This window comes from Aquarana catesbeiana, linkage group LG06 (assembly GCF_042186555.1).
Source record: "Aquarana catesbeiana isolate 2022-GZ linkage group LG06, ASM4218655v1, whole genome shotgun sequence".
NCBI lineage: Eukaryota > Metazoa > Chordata > Amphibia > Anura > Ranidae > Aquarana > Aquarana catesbeiana.
The window spans coordinates 358,964,538-358,983,588 of NC_133329.1; the positions used below are offsets into that span (position 1 = coordinate 358,964,538).

Sequence of the window (19,051 nt, forward strand, 5' to 3'; positions counted from 1 at the left end):
GCTGCTGGTAATTCTTTTCACTCCTGAAAGGGTCACTTTAATTTAGTCAGTCCTGATGAGCCTAAAATAGCCATAAATATTAGAGATTAAAAAGCAAAAAAAAAAAAAACAAAACAGTAGCACCTATTACATGAAAAAGAAACACTCGAGTGCAGGTTAGAGAATGAAATAAAGTATCCGACTGGCTACTCTGGACAGCGGTGTTTATTTTGTGCTGCCTAGTTTTCAGGCCCAGAGGCCAGCATGGTTTGACAAGAATAAGGCAGCCATTCAATGACACAAATGTGACACACATGACAAGGAGCACACATGAACTAATTTTCTGTGGATAGTGTGTCCACATTTATTTGATCTTCCAATGTGCATAGAAAATGGCAGTGAGACCGTTATGAAATCGGCAGGGAATGGAGAGGAATGTAGAATACGCTCTACGATTCAGTGATACTACGTTTAAAAATGTTAGCTCTTTAATATACTGGATTTACATATCTCTGCTTTTCAGTGATTGCAAATGATACACGGCGTTACAAATGATGGCACCTGCAATCGGTAATGGCATGGCTATTTACATGGACGATAGGGAAATTTACAAGACAGGACAGCATACAAGGTCGACATTTAGTAACAGGGAAACAAAGAAAGCATTCGCTTGATCGATAATTCTGTACAAACTAATTGTAACGAGACTTTATTCACATTAAAAAAAATATCAAGATTTTCTTTTGACCATAGACATATTCCTCAAAAATCATTTTTGTCATCAATCTCATACCTTCACTCACATAGCTTGCACCATCACCAGACTAGCGCTACAAGCAAAGAGCTACACCCTAAAGAGCAAAAAAAAAAAGAAAAAAAGAAAAGAAAAAAAAAAAAAAAAACACCCTTGTTTAATTTCTGCCCATCCATAATTACCCTTCTGCAAAAAAAAAATAACCGTGTACCAAGTTCCTTCTTATGTAATTCACTTTCGGATTCCATCTTTTAAAAAACAGCATTCAAAAAAAAAAAAAAATCAAGTCAAGCATTACTGCTAGAGTCCATTTGGGGGGGGGGCACTTCATATCACACCCAAGAGTCCGGAGAGCCTGGGTACTGTTCTGACCTGTACGAAGGCCGTCTAGTGGAGTAAAAATCCACATAGTTTGTGGTTGATTTGAGTCCATATTGAGCATTCTGATCAGCAGTGGATGTGAAATGAACACGCTCGTCAAAGTAGGGGTCTTCATAGCTGTGAGGGGACTGGAGGTACAATCTGTAGGAGTCATAGTTTTTTCTGTTGGAGTCTTCGGGGCTATAATACAGCTGGTGTGGCTGGAGGACAAAGACAGTGATATGTTTAGAAATACACATCTATTGTTGGGTGATTATAAATCAATAACACTCTATAATGTCAGGATCTGTTTTTCTCAAAGACCAGATTAATGATTGTATAAGCTTGGTGAGCCGATTACAGTATTCCAACCTTATGTTAAACACCTCAGTTATCACCCCCCCCCTCCCCCCATTTTATACATAAGGAAAAAAAAAAAACAAAAAACAACTTACAGAGGAACATCACCCCCCCATATACATTTTTACATTCATTCTTTGTCTGCTGCTCCAGTGTCCCAGGCTGGCACCGCTATCTTTCCTTCCTTTGTCATCTGGAGTCGGCTGTCTTTTCTGGGCTCTTTAGTAGGCCCCTAATGATGCACCAGCAGGTCAGCCCTCTGGCCACTGGCCACTGTGTCCCCCTGTTCTTGAAGCCTCTTTTGAGATATATATATATATAACAGGGATATCCGAGGAGGCTACATAAGAAGGGACATGTCATTCCTCCCTGAATGAAAATGGAGATGGAGGGTAGGCCAGACTACAGATTGTTGTGAAAAATGTAAATAAACAAATTAAATATGTAAATAAAAAAAAGAACATTATTATTTTTTTTATTATATTATGTAGTGCTTCTTCCAGCCAAGCAGGTGGAGCTCTTGGTTCTATTCAATGCCCTCTTGAACCACATGCTCAAAAAAACCTGTCTACAGAGATCAGTATATTAAGATGAAATTTATACAAAGAAATAAAATTACTCATGTTATTGATTCCTCCTTTATCTGATTGCTTAGTACCAGATTTCAAAGAGACAGTCTGCCTGGGTACAGCTGTGCCATCTCTTTAGCCAACTCATGTGGGAAGCTGGGAGCAGCTGAGGATTTCAGTAAGTGTGACTTAAGTTCAGGTGCGCAGAAGAAGCTCTGGACAACTTAGTTTAGTAGTGGCCATTCAAACCCAGGGCATTCACAGTGCGCTTGGCTAGAGAAGGAGACCACGCATGCACCAAGTTTGAATGGCCCAAAGCTGCTTGCTGGTGCACTATTGTGAAGTTCAACCCATCCTGCAAATGGCAGAATGGAAAGGAATTAGGGGCCAGCACTCATTTTTGGAAAAGATACAAAAAACAGCTGCTTCTGCAATGGGAGCACCTTTACAATTTTCAACAGGAGGAGCTATGGCATGTACTGTTCTTTGGATAAAGAATTGTAAAGGGGGATTTTCTGAAACACTTCCTGAAATTTGAATTTACACTTTAAGTCATTGTCTCAGAACGAGAATGTAGCAAGTACAGTTTAAACTCTGTTCTGCATACTCAGAAATTATTGAAGCCATTAGATCGGGAAGACAGCCAGGCAACTAAAATTTTCATCAGCACTCTGTGGTGTCAGCTTTCCTGGGCTTCGTTTGGTTTATCAGTTCCAGAGATACCACAGGTTCACTTGAAATACAGCCATTACACACAGTTTAAACCCTGTTGCAAAAAAAATGTCACAACACAATATTTAAAGCTATACAAACACCTTGGATATGCAGAGCAGGAGTTCAGACTGTACTTGCTGCATTTTTGTTCTGAGACAGTACTAAAACTGGAAACAGCCAGGTAACTAGCAGAAATATTTCACCTCATCGATTGATAAAAAAAGCAGAAATGATGATTAAAGTTGGCCATACATGTACTGTGATAAGTTAAAGTTGAAGAGATCACTTACAAGTTATACACCATCAATTAAAATATTGAATGTAGCAGATTCTGTATAGGTTGAAAATATGATCTTTTAGAAATAATCAAATTGATCACTTATTCAATCTATATTAGAATCAGATCCTTGACATACATGTAGATATTCATTTGATCTGATGTAATCAACAAAATGTTGCACGGCTGATCAGCCTCCCAGAGTTAAAGTGGAGTTCCAGGCTAAAATCAAACTAGGTGTAATGCAATTGAGCATCCCCCCCCCCCCAGGTATTTGGGTACCCTTTCTCTTTTGGGCATTTTGTACCTTTTTTTGATTTTCTAGCAGGGCTTCCGTCCTACACCGCCGTGGTGAAGTACGTCATCTCCGGACTTTGCATTGGCCCTTCCTCTTGCCCCCCGCTGCCTTCTGGGACCTATGCGTGTCCCATAAAATGACCGGACCATTTAGAAAGAGCAGCGTGACTCGCTCAACCGCAGCAGGAAACCGACTGCCAAATTCCCTGCAATTCCTCGCGCCTGCACCCGAGCCGATGGTTTCAGGCGGCAAACATCGAGGGATCCCTGGACAGGTAAGTGTCCTTATATTAAAAGTCAGCAACAGTATTTTTTTTTTTTTTTTTTTTTTAAGAGGCTGGAACTCAGCTTTTAAATTAATCAAGAGCTCACTAAATAGATGGAATAAGAATCATAAACCGCAGTCTCTATTCAATTTGATTTGTTTAGTTGCATCAAATGATCAATTCAATTATCACAGTAATAGGTGTGTGAACATCTAACATTCTGCTGAAAAAGATAAATGACTTCACATAATTTTCTTGGTTGAGTTAGCAGGGAGTCTTCTATTTCAGAAGAGGGAAACGTGGTCAAATATTTTTCAGATGTCGGGGATATCAGCGATTTTGCTGTGTTGACTACTTCAGCACTGACCTTAAATCTGCAAAGCATACAAAAACACTGCAGCTTGCCACAGTTTTACAAAGTCACCACTAGATGGCACCAAGACAACCCAGTTTTTGGATTTAGAACTGCAGATATTTTATATGGAGAATTCAAATAAATGTTTGATGAGCCATTCTTACTGCTTGTGTACTGAAATCTATAAGAATATTGATTCAGCATTCATGGGGAAGGTTCCCAGGGTAAACACCAGCCTTGCCTTGTAAGTGCTTATCTTGGAGCAGCAGACTTTGTACTGAGGTCTGTTTAAACACCTATGGTGATGGTTGCAGCTTTGGAGAGAGAAGTCTCATTAACAGTTATGTTATGACTGGAGACAGTGCAGGGTTATATCACTGCTGCACAAGAGAGACTGATCTCTGATAAACAACAGTTCAGAGACTGATTGCTTCATACACATCTGCAGCCGATCAGAAATAATTAGCTGATAAATCTATTCTATTCTGCATATTATTACTCCTAATCCTATAGAGACTGGGATTTACTGATCTGGAAATGCTGCAGGAGCTTCAGTTAAGATGATTTAAACAAACAGTACTTTATTGACTTTTTAATCATTAAACAGCATTGGGAGTATATACAACAGCATTAAACAAAGCGGTTACTCTAGAGAAAGAACAAAGTAAAGTATTTCTGAAAGTTTTCTTCAACTGTTTGTTTACGCTGATCAGCACTTAAAGGCCACCTAACAGAATGAGAACATAAAAATACCTTTCCTTAGGAAAAAATCCCTTTTGCATTTAACAAGACACCATAGAATTGCTGTTGCCTTTTATCTGAAATACATGGACTGCATTCCCCATGGACAGTGTTATTCTGTATCCGCCATGTTTTATTTAGCTCCCACTGTAGAGACAGATTACTTTCTGGTTTTAGGCTTCCCCTGGAATTCTCTTATCCCTCAAGAAACCTTCATAAAATCGATAAGTAGTCCTACTTCTGAAAACAATAGCCGTTGTGATGATCACAAACCTAGAACAAGTATATTGCAAGTAAAGCTAAAATTCCTGATCTCCATGTTTTTCCCAGGACAATGACTCAGAAAGTGCTGAGATCGGGGATTAATGTGACAGCCAGGATTTTAGGTGGATAGCAGTTACCATCCACAGTTTCCTCAGACAGGGATCTTTACAGACATGCAGAGGTTATTGCGCAGGGCAAAAGGTATGATTGCCTACACCCCTTGACCGGTAGAGCAGGAAGTCTGGGCTAAGTGGTTCTGCACTGAGATGTCAATTTCCAATCAACATTTACTGGGCACTACAAGGCTATTTCCATGAAAGACAACACAAATAATGTGTTTACAAATTCCACTTGCTATACTAAATTATGGAGCAGTGTAACAATATCTGCTATATCTACTCTGCTTTGAATTGTGTGTGGAAGGGGCCACCTATATGGCCGAAGGACAGGATCACCCTAGCAGGTACATACCACCATCATGGAACCATAGAGTCTGTAGGTTTTAAAGTGGTTGTAAACCCACTTTGAAAAAAAAAAAAAAAAAACCTAACACCTGCAAGACAAAGACATAATGAGCTAGTATGCATAGCATACTAGCTCATTATGTAATACTCACCTGAGATCGATGCCCTCGCTGCGGTGCAACACAGCCAACGGCCGGCGACATCACTCCCGGGGGTTACTTCCTGGTATTGCGGGTCCTGGCCAATCACAGTGCCGGAGCCGCTGGTAACGGCACACTCACTGAAGCAAATGGCACGTACGTGCCATTGCTTCAGTGCGCATGTGCCGATGATGTCGGAACATGCAAGTACAGGGGATATCTTCTAAACCATGCAGGTTTAGGAGATATCCTGGGTAGCTACAGGTAAGCCTTATTATAGGCTTACCTGTAGCAAAAAAGTGGTCTGTAAGGCTTTACAACTACTTTAAACAAGCGCTTAAATAAATACACATGAAAGTGTTGCTCTGGTACTGTGCTGGCAGATCTCATTAGATATACACTATATTTAGTCTAGTCTGCTCCAATAAAGAGCAAAAGATCTAGAAGCTGGGTATCCGCATTGTATGTTAAAGAGGGGAGACTGTGGGGGGGATTTACTAAAACTGGAGCACTCAGAATCTGGTGCAGCTGTGCATGGTAGCCAATCGGCTTCTAACTTCAGCTTGTTCAATTAAGCTTTGACAATAAAACCTGAAAGCTGATTTCTGTGCAGAGTTGCACCAGATTTTCCCCCAGCATGCCCCTCATTTATCAGTGGGGACAGACTGAGCTTCTTATTTCAAATTGTGGACAGTAGCTTGTAGTCTGCCTGAGGCCTCCCTCAAGCACATACCTAGAGATTAAGACCCCTTTCACACTGGGGCGCTTTGCAGGCGCTACAGTGCTAAAAATAGCGCCTGCAAAGCGCCCTGAAAGAGCCGCTGCTATGTCTCCAGTGTGAAAGCCCCAAGGGCTTTCACACTGGAGTGGTGCGCTTGCAGGACGGTAAAAAAATTCCTGCTAGCAGCATCTTTGGTGCAGGGAACTCAAATAAGGCAGCGTGGCTATCTGGCCAAGCTGCTTTGCGATGGTTTTAACCCTTTCTCAGTTGCTAGCAGGGGGGTAAAACCGCCCCGCTAGCGGCCAAATACCACTGCTAAAACTGCGCTAAAAATAGCGCTGTTTTACCGCCGACGCTGCCTCCGTCCCAGTGTGAAAGGGGCCTAAGAAATGTATGTTTATTTAAAAAAACTTTTAGGTATGCTATGTAAATGGGAACACAAACATATAATAGTGTTTTCTCAAATTTGACTGAAAAAGTGGACACACACTTTAAGCAGCCAGAAATTTCTGTTTCTTTGAAGATTCAGGCAAAAGTAAGGTATCTCACCTGCCGTCTGTTCTGCTCCCGTGCTGGTGATGAATAGGAACTGATTAACATAGGAGACTGTTTGCTGGACCCTGAAAAAAAAAAAAAAAAAAAAAAAAAAACACGTGTTTTACTCTCCTGGGCTACAGCTCTGCAGTGCTGTGCAATTATTCTACCAGTCCATTCATACACACGGAAATGCAGGTTGGCTTATATCAGCAATAAAGAATTCTGCCTGGCACATCAGGAACAAACAGGAATGTGTACAATTTAACTGTCATCAAACACAAGAGATTCTTAAATGGATGTTAGTTCTCAGTGACTGAGCACTGCTCTCCCAGACAAAAGTGCTGGGGGATGTCTGGGATTCCAGAGAGCGATCATTGAACACATGTATTAAACATCTGGTAATGTCACAACTGATACCTGTAAGCACAGCCAGGTGGAGAGGACATCTTTCATCTACACCGTGTAAATATGCTTCCAACAGGGGATGTCGAGGTGCAAATATCTGCTCTTCTCACATTCTGTATTGTGTGGATTGTATTTGGGTAACATATGAGAGCTTTTAATTATAAATGCTTTATTGTTCTTTTACCCAATTATATGATTACACTGGACTATATGTAAAAACTATACAATTCCAAAACAGAATTAGAGGCACCCACGGGTCTGGCAGAGGAAAAGGATCAAAAAGCAGCAGCATTTTTATTGTTGACATTTCTTTCTGAAGGCAGACGGAGCTTCATCAAAGCTGCTGCTTTCATCCATTTCCTCCGCAAGACTTGTTAGTGCCTCTATACCAGTTTTGGATTTGTATGCATTTCTTTGTGGGTGAGCACCTGGCACTTACCTCAGTTCAGTGGCTACCCTTGGGACTGTAAAAATTATACAGAGGTCATGAGGGACCTTAAAGTAGAACTCTGCCTTCACAGAAAAATGTACTATTGAAAGCATTTTTGCTACTGCTTTAGCAAAAGTGATTTGGTAAGACAGACTTGTGATTTACACATATAACACAATTCACAGCTAGGAGAGTGAACTTTTTTATTTTACTCAACTACAGTTAGGTAGTACACAGCCTGGTCACCTCTCAGTCCGATAGGACATTAACCACTTCAATACCAGACACTTTCACCCCCTTCCTGTCCAGGCCAATTTTCAGCACTGCCACACTCTGAATGACAATTACTCAGTCATGCAACACTGTACCCAAATGAAATATTTATTATTTCTTTTGGAGACAGGTAGAGCTTTCTTTTAATGGTATTTAATCATCACTGGGCTTTTAATTTTTTTTCTAAAACAAAAAAAACCCAAAGATTTGGGAAAAAAACATTTTAGATTCTGTTATAACAGTTTGCAAATACATTTTCTTACTTTATAAATTTAGACCAAAATGTAATCTGATACTTTTTTTTTGTAAAAGTAACCAATGTCAGTGTGTATTATTTAATCTGTAGGAAAGTTATAGAGTGCACAAACTATGGCATATATTTGAAAATTGACCAGTCCTGATATATTGACCGCCTGTCTCATTTCTTGAGCCATAAAATGCCAGGACAGTACAAACGACCCCTAAATGACCCCTTTTTGTAAAGTAGACGGCCTGAGGTATCTAGTAAGAGGCATGGTGAGTTTTTTGAATTTTTTGCCACAAGGTTGTCACTTTTAAAGGTGCATGTTAGAGTAGTCGTAGAAAGAAAGCATTTGAGGGGAACACGCATGTCAGTAAGCAATGTTCATGAGGTGCCAATGTGTGACAGGCAGGCAGTGTTCCTGAGGTGACAGTGTGTTGCAAGCATGAAGTGTTCCTGAGATATTAGCCTGTGTGACAGGCAGGCGGTGTTCCTGAGATATTAGCCTGTGTGACAGGCAGGCAGTGTTCCTGAGATGATAGCCTGTGTGACAGGCAGGCAGTGTTCCTGAGATGATAGCCTGTGTGACAGGCAGGCGGTGTTCCTGAGATGATAGCCTGTGTGGCGGGCAGGCAGTGTTCCTGAGGTGATAGCCTGTGTGGCGGGCAGGCAGTGTTCCTGAGGTGACAATGGGGGTTATTTACAAAAGACAAATTCACTTTGCACTACAGATGCAAAGTGCACTTGAAATTGCACTGAAAGTGCACTTGGAAGTGCAGTCGCTGTAAATCTGAGGGGTAGATCTGAAATGAGGGGACGCTGTTCTGATTTTATTATCCAATCATGTGCAAGCTAAAGTGCTATTTTTTATTTTCCTTGCATGTCTCCCTCGGATCTACAGCGACTGCACTTCCAAGTGCACTTTTAGTGCAATTTCAAGTGCACTTTGCACTTATAGTGCAAAGTGGATTTGCCTTTAGTAAATAACCCCCAGTGTGTTGCAAGCAGTGTTCCTGAGGTTATATTGTGTGGGATAGGGAAGCAGTGTTCCTGAGGTGATAGTGTGTGGGATAGGGAAGCAGTGTTCCTGAGGTGACTGTGTTGCAAGCAAAAAGTGTTCTTGAGTTGACAGTGTTTGGCAAGCAGGCAGTGTTCCACAAGGACAAGTGTGTGTGGCAAGCAGATAGTATTCCAAAGATGACACTGAGTTATAGGTAGGCAGTGTGTTCTTGAGATGACAGTATTCCTGAGACGGCAGTGTGTGTAATAGGCAGTCAATGCTCCCTTAGGCAATAGTGTGTTGCAAGCAGGCAGTGTTCCTGAGAGGACAGTGTGTGACAGGCAGGCAATGCTCCTGAGGAGCTTGATGGGCACAATTCATAGTTACATAGGTGGGCATTGTACCTAATGCTATGGGGAGTCCCAGAGAAAAATCCTGCACTTCTAATGTAAAAAGGGTACATAACCAAGTGTTTCAGTGACATTGTTAGTGGCAAGCGAAACAAAATGCTACATAGAAATAGCTGCTTACATTAGGAACCTAATCCCTGCCATGAATTAGTTGCTTGATGAAAATTTGTATTTTTGCCCTGCAAAGTCACAGGTTGAATCTGATTATATACTCCGAATGACAATATAGGTGCGGTTACAAATGAGTTCTCTTCTGAAAGTTAATGGCACAGACACCCCTGCTCCTCCCAGGGGGGCGTTCTTCCTAATGAACTCTTACAGACTAAGCTTAGGTGGGAAGGATGGAAAAACCGAGACATCGCAGACAGCTGCTCTACTCCGGTATAATCTGACAACTGTCACAATTCATTACTTATGAGAGGCATAATAAATTGCTTTCAATTCATGCCGTATTCCCACAGTGTTTACAATAAAGGGGTATCAGGATACTCATTAAACTGGATTCCATTGAATCCCATGCCATTACATAATAGCCCCTGCTTTCTCTGTGGAAAGAAACTAAACTGTAAGCTTTTAAAGATAAACGTTCAACTGTGAAGACCTCAGGTTTTTGTAATCGGCTGCAGCAGTAAATCCTCACAGAGCTTCTAAAACTTCCCTGCTCAAGCTTCATGTTAAAGCGTTAAAAAAAAAAAAAAAAAAGTGTATGAATTGGACAGACACTTTAAAGTGGTTGTATACCGCTGCCCATTTTTTTCCCCTGCAAGGTAAAGTCATAATGTGCTAGTATGCATCGCATACTAGCACATTATGTGACACTTACCTCAAAAGGAAGCTGTTCCAGCACCGCAATATCAGCACTGCAGCCGCTTCTATCTTCACCCGTCTTGCTTCCGGGTTCGCAGGCTACGGGCTCTGTGACTGCCCGGAGCCGCGATGATGTCACTCCCGCGCATGCAGGCGGGAGCCGCCGTTCACAGCACAGGGCTCAGAAGGAACAGCACAGCTGGCCGTTCCTTCAGAGCGCATGCTCCAGTGATGTCACTGGCTGCATGTAATGTAAATATCTCCTAAACGGTGCCCGTTTAACCACTTGCCAACTGAGCAAGTGGGCTCCTGCCCAGACCAATTTTCAGCTTTTGGTGCTCTCACACTTTGAATGAAATTACTCAGTCATGTAATACTGTACCCAAATGGATTTTTTTTTGTCCTTTTTTTTCAGACAAATAGAGCTTTCTTTTGGTGGTATTTGATCACCTCTGGGTTTTTAATTTTTTGCTCTATAAATGAAAAAAGACTGAAAATTTTGAAAAAAAAAGCATTTTTCTTAGTTTCTGTGATACAATTTTGCAAATTATTAATTTTTCTTCATAAATTTTGGCCACAATTTATACTGCTAAATATCTTTGGTAAAAATAACCCAAATTAGTGGATATTATTTGGTCTGTTTGAAAGTTATAGAGTCTACAAGCTGTGGTGAAAATCATGAAAATTAATCACACCTGGAGTACTGACGGCCTATCTCATTTCTTGCGACCCGAACAAGCCAGGAAAGTACAAATACCCCCCAAATTACCCCTTTTTTGAAAGTAGACATTCCAAGGTATTAAGCAAGATGCATGGTGAGGTTTCTGATGTTGTCATTTTTCCCCACAATTCTTTGAAAAATGAAGATTTTTTTTCCCACAAAATTGTCATTGTAATAGGTTTTTTTTGTCACATGGCATGTGTATACCAGAAATGATGCCCCAAAATACATTCTGCTACTCCTCCTGAGTATTACGATACCACATGTGTGGGACAACCTAGCCACATAGAGAGGCCCAACATGCAGCGAGCACCATCAGGTGTTCTAGGAGCATAAATTACACATCTAACTTGTTGACTACCTATTACACTTTTGAAGGCCCTGGAGCACCAGGACAATGACACGTGACATTGATGTGGCACTGATGACAGATGGCACTGATACGTGGTACTGATGACAGATGGCACTAATACGTGGCACTGATGGCACCAATATGTGGCACTGATGATAGATGGCACTAATACGTGGCACTGGTGACAGGTGTCACAGTGTTCACTCACGCTGCAGCACGTCGCTCTCCCTCCTCACACGCAGTCTCTGTGTGAGGAGGGAGAGCCGGCAATGAGAGATGATCTAATATGCTTACATTTGAGATCATCTCTCACTGGTAACGCCGATCGAGTGCTAAATGGCCGCTGTGATTGACCATTTAGCACGATCTGTGATTGGACACGGCCAACACAGATTTTCCCAGATACGCGCCCGCGTGTGGGGAACAAGTAAACAGGACGACGTCCAGGGACGTCCTCCCGGCAATTCAGCGCCGCACTGTAGCTGTCTTTCGGCTATAGCATGGGCGCCTAGTGGTTAAGAGATATTTACACTACCTATAGTTAAGCCTTATTATAGGCTTACCTATAGGTAAAAGTCAGGTATGGAAGTTTACTTCCTCTTTAAATCCTGGTTCACATATATGCGATGCAGGAACCAGCCGAATTCCAGTGCAGTTTCCCGCATCGCGTGTCACCTGCCAGTGGTGTGAACACAACACCCATGCGAGTCCTACACCATTTTGGTGCGAATGTGATGCAAATTCAGCTATACAATCTATATGGCTGAATTTGCACCGCACAGACATCGCATGTGATCTGCGCAGAGCAGCGCGGTGCAAATCACATGCAATGTCCAACATCGCACATGTGGGAACCCAGCCCCAGAAAGCCTGACTATGAGAAATACTGCCCCATTCCCCTCATCTTGGCATATTGTATCATCACAGTGTTATACTGACCCTAAAGTGTATCTAACCTCAAAAATGTAATATAATGCAGCTTACTAATCCTTGGTGTAGTGGCTGCATTTTTTTTTCTTTTTATCAAGCTTCTTTTGTAATATCTTATCTGCTCTGAGCAATGATACTGCAGAGTGATCCCCAATCTCCTCTTTGGCATTCCTCCACCAACGTTGTCTACTTCATCTCTCTTCTGGGTGCCACCTAAGCGAGTGCAGCACTAAGGGGGCACCCATTTGGGCATGCTCTTGATCTGGCCTGTGTGCGTCCATAGACAGACACAGCGCTGGTAAGCCCTATCCTCTCTCACTCCTCACATGAGTTTGGCTGACAGCAGCAGGAGCTTATGACTACCGCTGCTCCTAACGTCTCCCCTGTGAAACCAGGAAGAGAGAGTGGTGCTGCGACAGTACTGTAGAAGTGAGTGCCCATCACAAAAATCCTGCAAAAATAAAACAAACAAACAGCATGTTTGGGAGATACTACTATGGGAAATAACATATGGGCAGTCACTGCTGACCTCTCTAAAGATATCAGCTGCCTTTCTATCATGCTGATCCATTGGCTTCAATATCTTGTAAGTCAATGACCCAAAACAAAGAAGGACACCAATTTGGTGGCATTTTTATTCTGAAATCAGAAAGCATGAAGCCAGATAATGCCTGGCAGCATACATTTCCAGAGGTAGGTCAGCAACAGCAGCGTCCCATGTCCAAGCCTTAAAATGCAGATACCCTAGTGATCTAGATCAGTGTTTCTCAACGCCAGTCCTCAAGGCTCCCAAACAGGTCATGTTTTCAGGCTCTCCATTACTTTGCACAGGTGATTTGATCAGTTTCACTGCCTTAGTAATTACCACAGCCGTTTCATCTGAGGGAAATCCTGAAAACATGACCTATTGGGGCGACTGGAGTTGAGAAATACTGATCTAGATCACACATTAAACCAAGACCTATTTCACACAAAGTTCGAAATGTAAAACATACCCTTTGATAATTTAACACCCACATAAAAGACACTCAGAATTCATCAAGCTGCATTAAAGCTCACAACAAAGCCCTGGAGTCATGCAAGTCCTTCTTTTAGGACCCTTTCACACTTGTATGACATGATAGTCGCACGACTTTGCCACGCAACTTGAAGCAATGCCTGTGTAATCTTGAGGTCTATGGCCCTCAAGTCGCATCAAAGTCGGACCAAAGTCGGACCAAAGTAGTGCAGAGACTTTGAAGTCTCTGCAACTTGAAGTTGCACAGATATGAACCATACTTATTGGAAACCATGGAGTACGACTTGTCATGTGACTTTGCAGTCCAAGTTGCAAAAGTGTGAAAGGGGCCTTACCAGCTCAGCTCACCCTGCCTCCCTCTCCTAGCAGTGACTTAGCAGCACCTCTCCAAGCAGTGATTCAACAGCCTGTCAATCTCTAACAAACACAGAGTACAGAGAAAGAGCTAAGATTCTGACTCACTGCTTGCAGTGGAAAGCAGCGAAGCCAAGAGAATGACATCAAGCATGCTGTAATCTTTGAGTATGCATTGCTCCACAGTGCCTGCCATTACACAGGTCAGACAGGGTTTGTATTAAAGTGCACGTACAGCTGTTAAGAATATGTTAACATTTGAATGGCCACAGGTTGACTGAGTTGTCCTGGACAGTATTCCTCAAACTGCCTCACTTAACACTGCTTCAGAGTATAAAATGTCTCTCTATATGTATATTTTTAGCACACAGCAATGAGTATAAAGTAAGAGTATAAAGTAAGAGTATTTTTTTTTATCAAGGTAGAAAAAGCAGTATGGTGCTCCAATTAGAAAGCAGTTTCAGTTAATCCTATGAAGCACTTACAGTGTACACTATCAGATTTGTGTGAGCACAGCAAGGGTTCCCTTACCACTGTAAATGTCCTTGTGAACGAGGGACTCCCCTTGGCTGTTGTAGTATTGCATAGAGGGCTGTGTTCTCTCATAGCCGGAGTGTGGCTCCCGGATGCCTAGCAGTGCTGGTGAGGATGATGTGCTGCCCACTGTACCGTGACAAAAAAGCATTATTAATATTGGATTTATTATCACAGCTTATCAAGCACACTGAATGACTGTCTCAGATTCTTCTAAGAAGTAATTATGCACATATCTTGTATTTTACAGAGGCAGCAGTATGAGGGAGGGAGGAAGGGAAGGAGGGGGGAAGGGGAGGGAGGAAGGGAGGGAGGGAGGAAAGGAGGGAAGGAGGGAAGGAGGGAGGGAAGGAAGGAGGGAGGGAAGGAGGGAGGGAGGGAAGGAGGGAAGGAAGGAGGGAGGGAAGGAAGGAGGGAGGGAAGGAGAGAGGGAGGGAAGGAGGGAGGGAAGGAGGGAGGGGGGGGAAGGAGGGAGGGGGGGGGAAGGAGGGAGGGAGGGAGGGAGCATGTGGTCAGTATATACATGGAAAGCCTAAGTGTACAGAATAGACTGATCACTGGATTCATAACCTGAATTTAGCATGACAGTAACAAACTTGTCAGCCCTGTAACTTTTCTTAGCCAGAGAATCTCCCCGTGTCCCACTCTGAAACTAATTCCACTTTTTTACGTCGGCCTGACAATGGCTCAATCCCTGATACAGTAGGAGGAGAGCTCCCCATTTTTGGACACTGGTACTTTCATCGGTCTAAAAAATGGCAGTTGCTAAACTAAATCCCAACGCCAGGCCCTCCAAGTGAAACTAGTTTCAGAGGGACAAAAACAAAGAAGGGGCAGGCGCAAACCCATAGTGCATTATCCAAATGAAAACTGAATTTATTGATATAAAAAGCAACCAATAAAATGCACACTCACAAAGGTGCACAAGTATACAGCAAGTACATGGAAGGATAACATGAGGTAGAACATCCAAGTGTTTCTGCGGCCTCACATATCATGCCAACGCTTTTCAGGTGCGCACCCCCTGTGCGCAATCTCATCTTTTATCATAAATTGGGTAATATATTGCATTTGTGTGCATTAAAATGAATACATTTTATACATTTTATTTTTCAAAGTCCCTGCTTTCAGAAATTATATCATATTATGGAGGGGTTTTAAGTAACCTCCAGGCCTAAAATTATTATTTTTTGTTTTAAACGTGTGCGAAAAAAAAAAATCACCAAAGTGGCTCTTTCAGTGAATATATTCACCTGGAAGTATATTAAGGTTGATTTTGATTGTACAGGAACAGGATGGGGTATGCTCCTGGCACTCTAACTAAATAAGTGACTTGAATTGGCTACAAAACATCTTCATCATTACAGAACAAGTCCAGTTGAATGTGACCATCAAGAACTGGATACATGAGAACCTTCACATTTTGGAAAGAAAGTAAATATATATATTTCGGTCGTTTCCGGAGAGCCTTGGAAACGACCGAAAAGGCCCGAGGACACTTTGGCGGACTTCGACAAACCTTGGAAAGCCTTCCTACCCAAGGGTTGCCGAGGTCAGCCGTGCTGTACTCGGGCCTTTCCGAACGTGACCTTCGGCTCTGCTCGGCTCCGGCGCCCCCCCCCACCTCAGGCCAAAAGCGGTACCGCGCACCGCTTTGGCCTGAATCGTACTCGTTTTGTGAGAAAACACTCGCAAACCAAGTTACGATTTTTCAAAATACAGTGCTCGTATTGCGAAACGCTCGTTAACCGCGTTACTCGCAAGCCGACGTTCCACTGTATTTCATATACTGTGAATGCGTCCATTGATATACAGGATTCACTTTATAAATCTATGTCAAAACCTAAAATTGGGATCAGAAACGTCTAAAGACATTTGATTTAAAAACACAATAGAAAAAGCTAATTAGATAACCCGAGTGTTCCAATTCTGTACGTTTCCGTACTAAATGAAAGCAGGTACATCGTGCAAAACACAAACACAACAGTCTGGGGAAGCGTTCAGATAAAGCCGTGCCCTAGGCACACACTGATTATTTTAGTAATACATCTTAGCATGCAAAGCTTGGTTGGCTGTCAAACTGTCTACATGTCTGCAAAATCACATTAATGGAAAAGAAAGTCTGAAGCTGCAGGGACCGGAATCAGACAGTCTTGTCAAAATCAGCACATGTTAAAAGTGCAGCAGCAACTCCATGACAGATGCATGGTCCCCGGGAAGGCTTTGTGCTGTGTCAGGATATGCTTGTGGCTTTTGGCTTTGTGCAGCCATTGCCTTGTATCATGTGATTCGTTGCTCACCTGACTGGATTATGGGTGACATCTGCTGATTAGTGGTCGATAAAGACGGGTGGGATTTGAATCGGTCACGCTCTAACGTGGAGACCGGGGTGATAAAATGAGACTGATTCCAGCCATCCTGCAAAGAAAAACTCATTAAACCACCACAATTAAATGATATACATTACGTGGCATAGCTCTGAAGAACATTCACAACTGTGTATATAAAGACCCTACGGCTGTACAGATATTGAGGTTTGACATTTGCGCAAGTTTTATGTACTGTCTATTACTGTATGTCTGCTGCAAATGTAGGAAAATGAAGGCCTCAAGGAAAAAGGTAGATTTTTTTTTTTTTTGATGAATCTACTATACAGGAAGTCAGTTGTATGTAAAAATTATTGATCCCCACTATCACATTTATTTTAAACATCTTCTGTTATGACTGCCTATTCAAAATTCCCTCTGACATTTTTAAAAATGTATGTACAGTGTTCCTTTAAATATAAGTAAATGTAACCATACATTATTACAATCTGGTTGTACAATCTAATTTAGAACTAACAACCACCTGGTGATGATGCAAAGACATGCCTGACTGGGAGCAAATCAAATAGACTGTTTAGGTAGGCTACCTCCAGTGCTAATGTACACCATTTAAAATGAACAAGTAACCCTTTCATGAGTATTAGTATTTCAGGTCTACAACTGAAATAACCTCAGTTAGAAGGATTTAAAGTGAACCTGTGAATAAAATAAATAGATTATATAGATACTCTTCACAAGCAGTTAATTAACTTTGAAACACCAAGATCTGGAGCGGCACTGTGGAATAATTCATCCTTCAAGATCACAACAGTGACGTTTCAGTCAATTTCTAAACAATTTCTATCACATGGTGTTTACACTAGTAGGCTGGCAGTCTGCTAGGAGAAGTCCAGCTGGGACGTCTGTGCCTTTGTTGTAAATTTTCAGGATGAATTTCTTCACAGCTCCTACAGCTACAAATGTCAGTGAGGGTGCGTTATAAAGGTCATTTATTGATTGTTAAAGTATAACTAAAGGCAAAACTTTTTTTTTTCAATTTGGATAGAGTAAGGAAGGGTAGGTTTTTTGTCATCTGTGTCCTATTGGGGAGATTTGCCTTCACTTTCTGTCCCACAGCCAAAACAGGAAGTGTGAGGAAATCCCTCCAAAGTGGGGAGATCCCTGGCGATCACCAGAATTGAATTATTGTCGCCATTGGAAGATTTCCCTTTTATTCTAGTCTTGCCGACAACCTAAAGCTTAGGATTTTCTTTCACTTTCGCTCTTGGTAATAATGGTAAACAGGACAAATAGAGAGGGTGAATCAACCTAATGGGGGCACCGACAGCAATAAAAACCTGACAAGTGTTCTAATCCCTTTCCGCTTTATCCAAAACAAACGATAACATTGTTTGCCTTTTGTTATACTTTTAGAATGTGTAAATATTTTAATGTTAATAACCTGGCTATAAGTTCACTTTAAAGTATTTTTTCTTTTCTGGTCAGAATTTAAATTTGCAAGGATTGAACGATGTGGCCCTCCTTTCTTTCTGCTCCTTCACAGTTCGAAGATCCAATGAGATCCAAGTCAAAATAAGGCAGTTAAGAATGGGAACATGGTTGCATGAGTTAGTCTGGTCCCTTCAAAGAATACTGTGCACAAACTTTACAGTCCACTCTCCCAGTAATAATATGGGTGCACAAGCGTTTTAACCTGTCTAATTTAGGTAGCGCAGATTTGTGTTCTGGTACAGGAATACAATACAATTGCATAGATCTTTGTCCAGGGGCCAGTGGGCATAATAGTTTACTTTTTATTTATTTCTCTTGCTGCTGCACATCTTATGTCCTCAACAGCTTTCTGGTTTAGCAGTGCCATTAGATGCTCCAAGTGATCTGAGTCAACAAAGCCTTGCTTCACTAACATTGCGGCCTGCTGAAGACCATACTGTGTTGGAATTTTCATAAGCAAAGACTATGAACAGTATGCAAACAAATAAGAAAAATAAGAAAATATATATATATCTATATCTAGATATATCTATACCGTATCTATATCTATATATATATATCTATAGATAGATAGATAGATAGATAGATAGATAGATAGATAGATAGATAGATAGATAGATAGATAGATAGATAGATAGATAGATAGATACAGAGAGAGAGAGAGAGAGAGAGAGAGAGAGAGAGAGAGAGAGACACACACAAACACATATATACAGTGCATTCACAGCGCTTCACTTTTTCCACATTTTGTTATGTTACAGCCTTATTCCAAAATGGATTAAATGTAATTATTTTCCTCAAAATTCTACAAACAATACCCCATAATGACAACATGAAAGAGGTTTGTTTGAAATCTTTGCAAATTTATAAAAAAAAAAAAATCACATGTACATAAGTATTCACAGCCTTTGTCATGACACTCAAAAGTGAGCTCAGGTGCATCCTACAACTTGATTGGAG

The 19,051-nt window shown here is 41.6% G+C and overlaps 1 protein-coding gene across 8 annotated transcripts in view; it reads right to left on the bottom strand.

Moving 5' to 3' along the window:
- Window positions 1-315: 315 nt before the first annotated feature.
- PKP4 (plakophilin 4) overlaps window positions 316-19,051 on the bottom strand; it is a 471,675-nt gene continuing 452,939 nt past the window's right edge. For all 8 annotated transcript variants that reach the window (XM_073634112.1, XM_073634111.1, XM_073634115.1 and 5 more), the window contains 4 exons: window positions 16,574-16,691; window positions 14,271-14,402; window positions 6,811-6,881; window positions 316-1,314 (listed from right to left, as the gene is read on the bottom strand). In XM_073634112.1, the coding sequence (XP_073490213.1) occupies window positions 1,066-1,314; window positions 6,811-6,881; window positions 14,271-14,402; window positions 16,574-16,691 (570 nt within the window). In that variant the 3' untranslated portion in view covers window positions 316-1,065. The remainder of the gene's footprint in view (window positions 1,315-6,810; window positions 6,882-14,270; window positions 14,403-16,573; window positions 16,692-19,051) is intronic.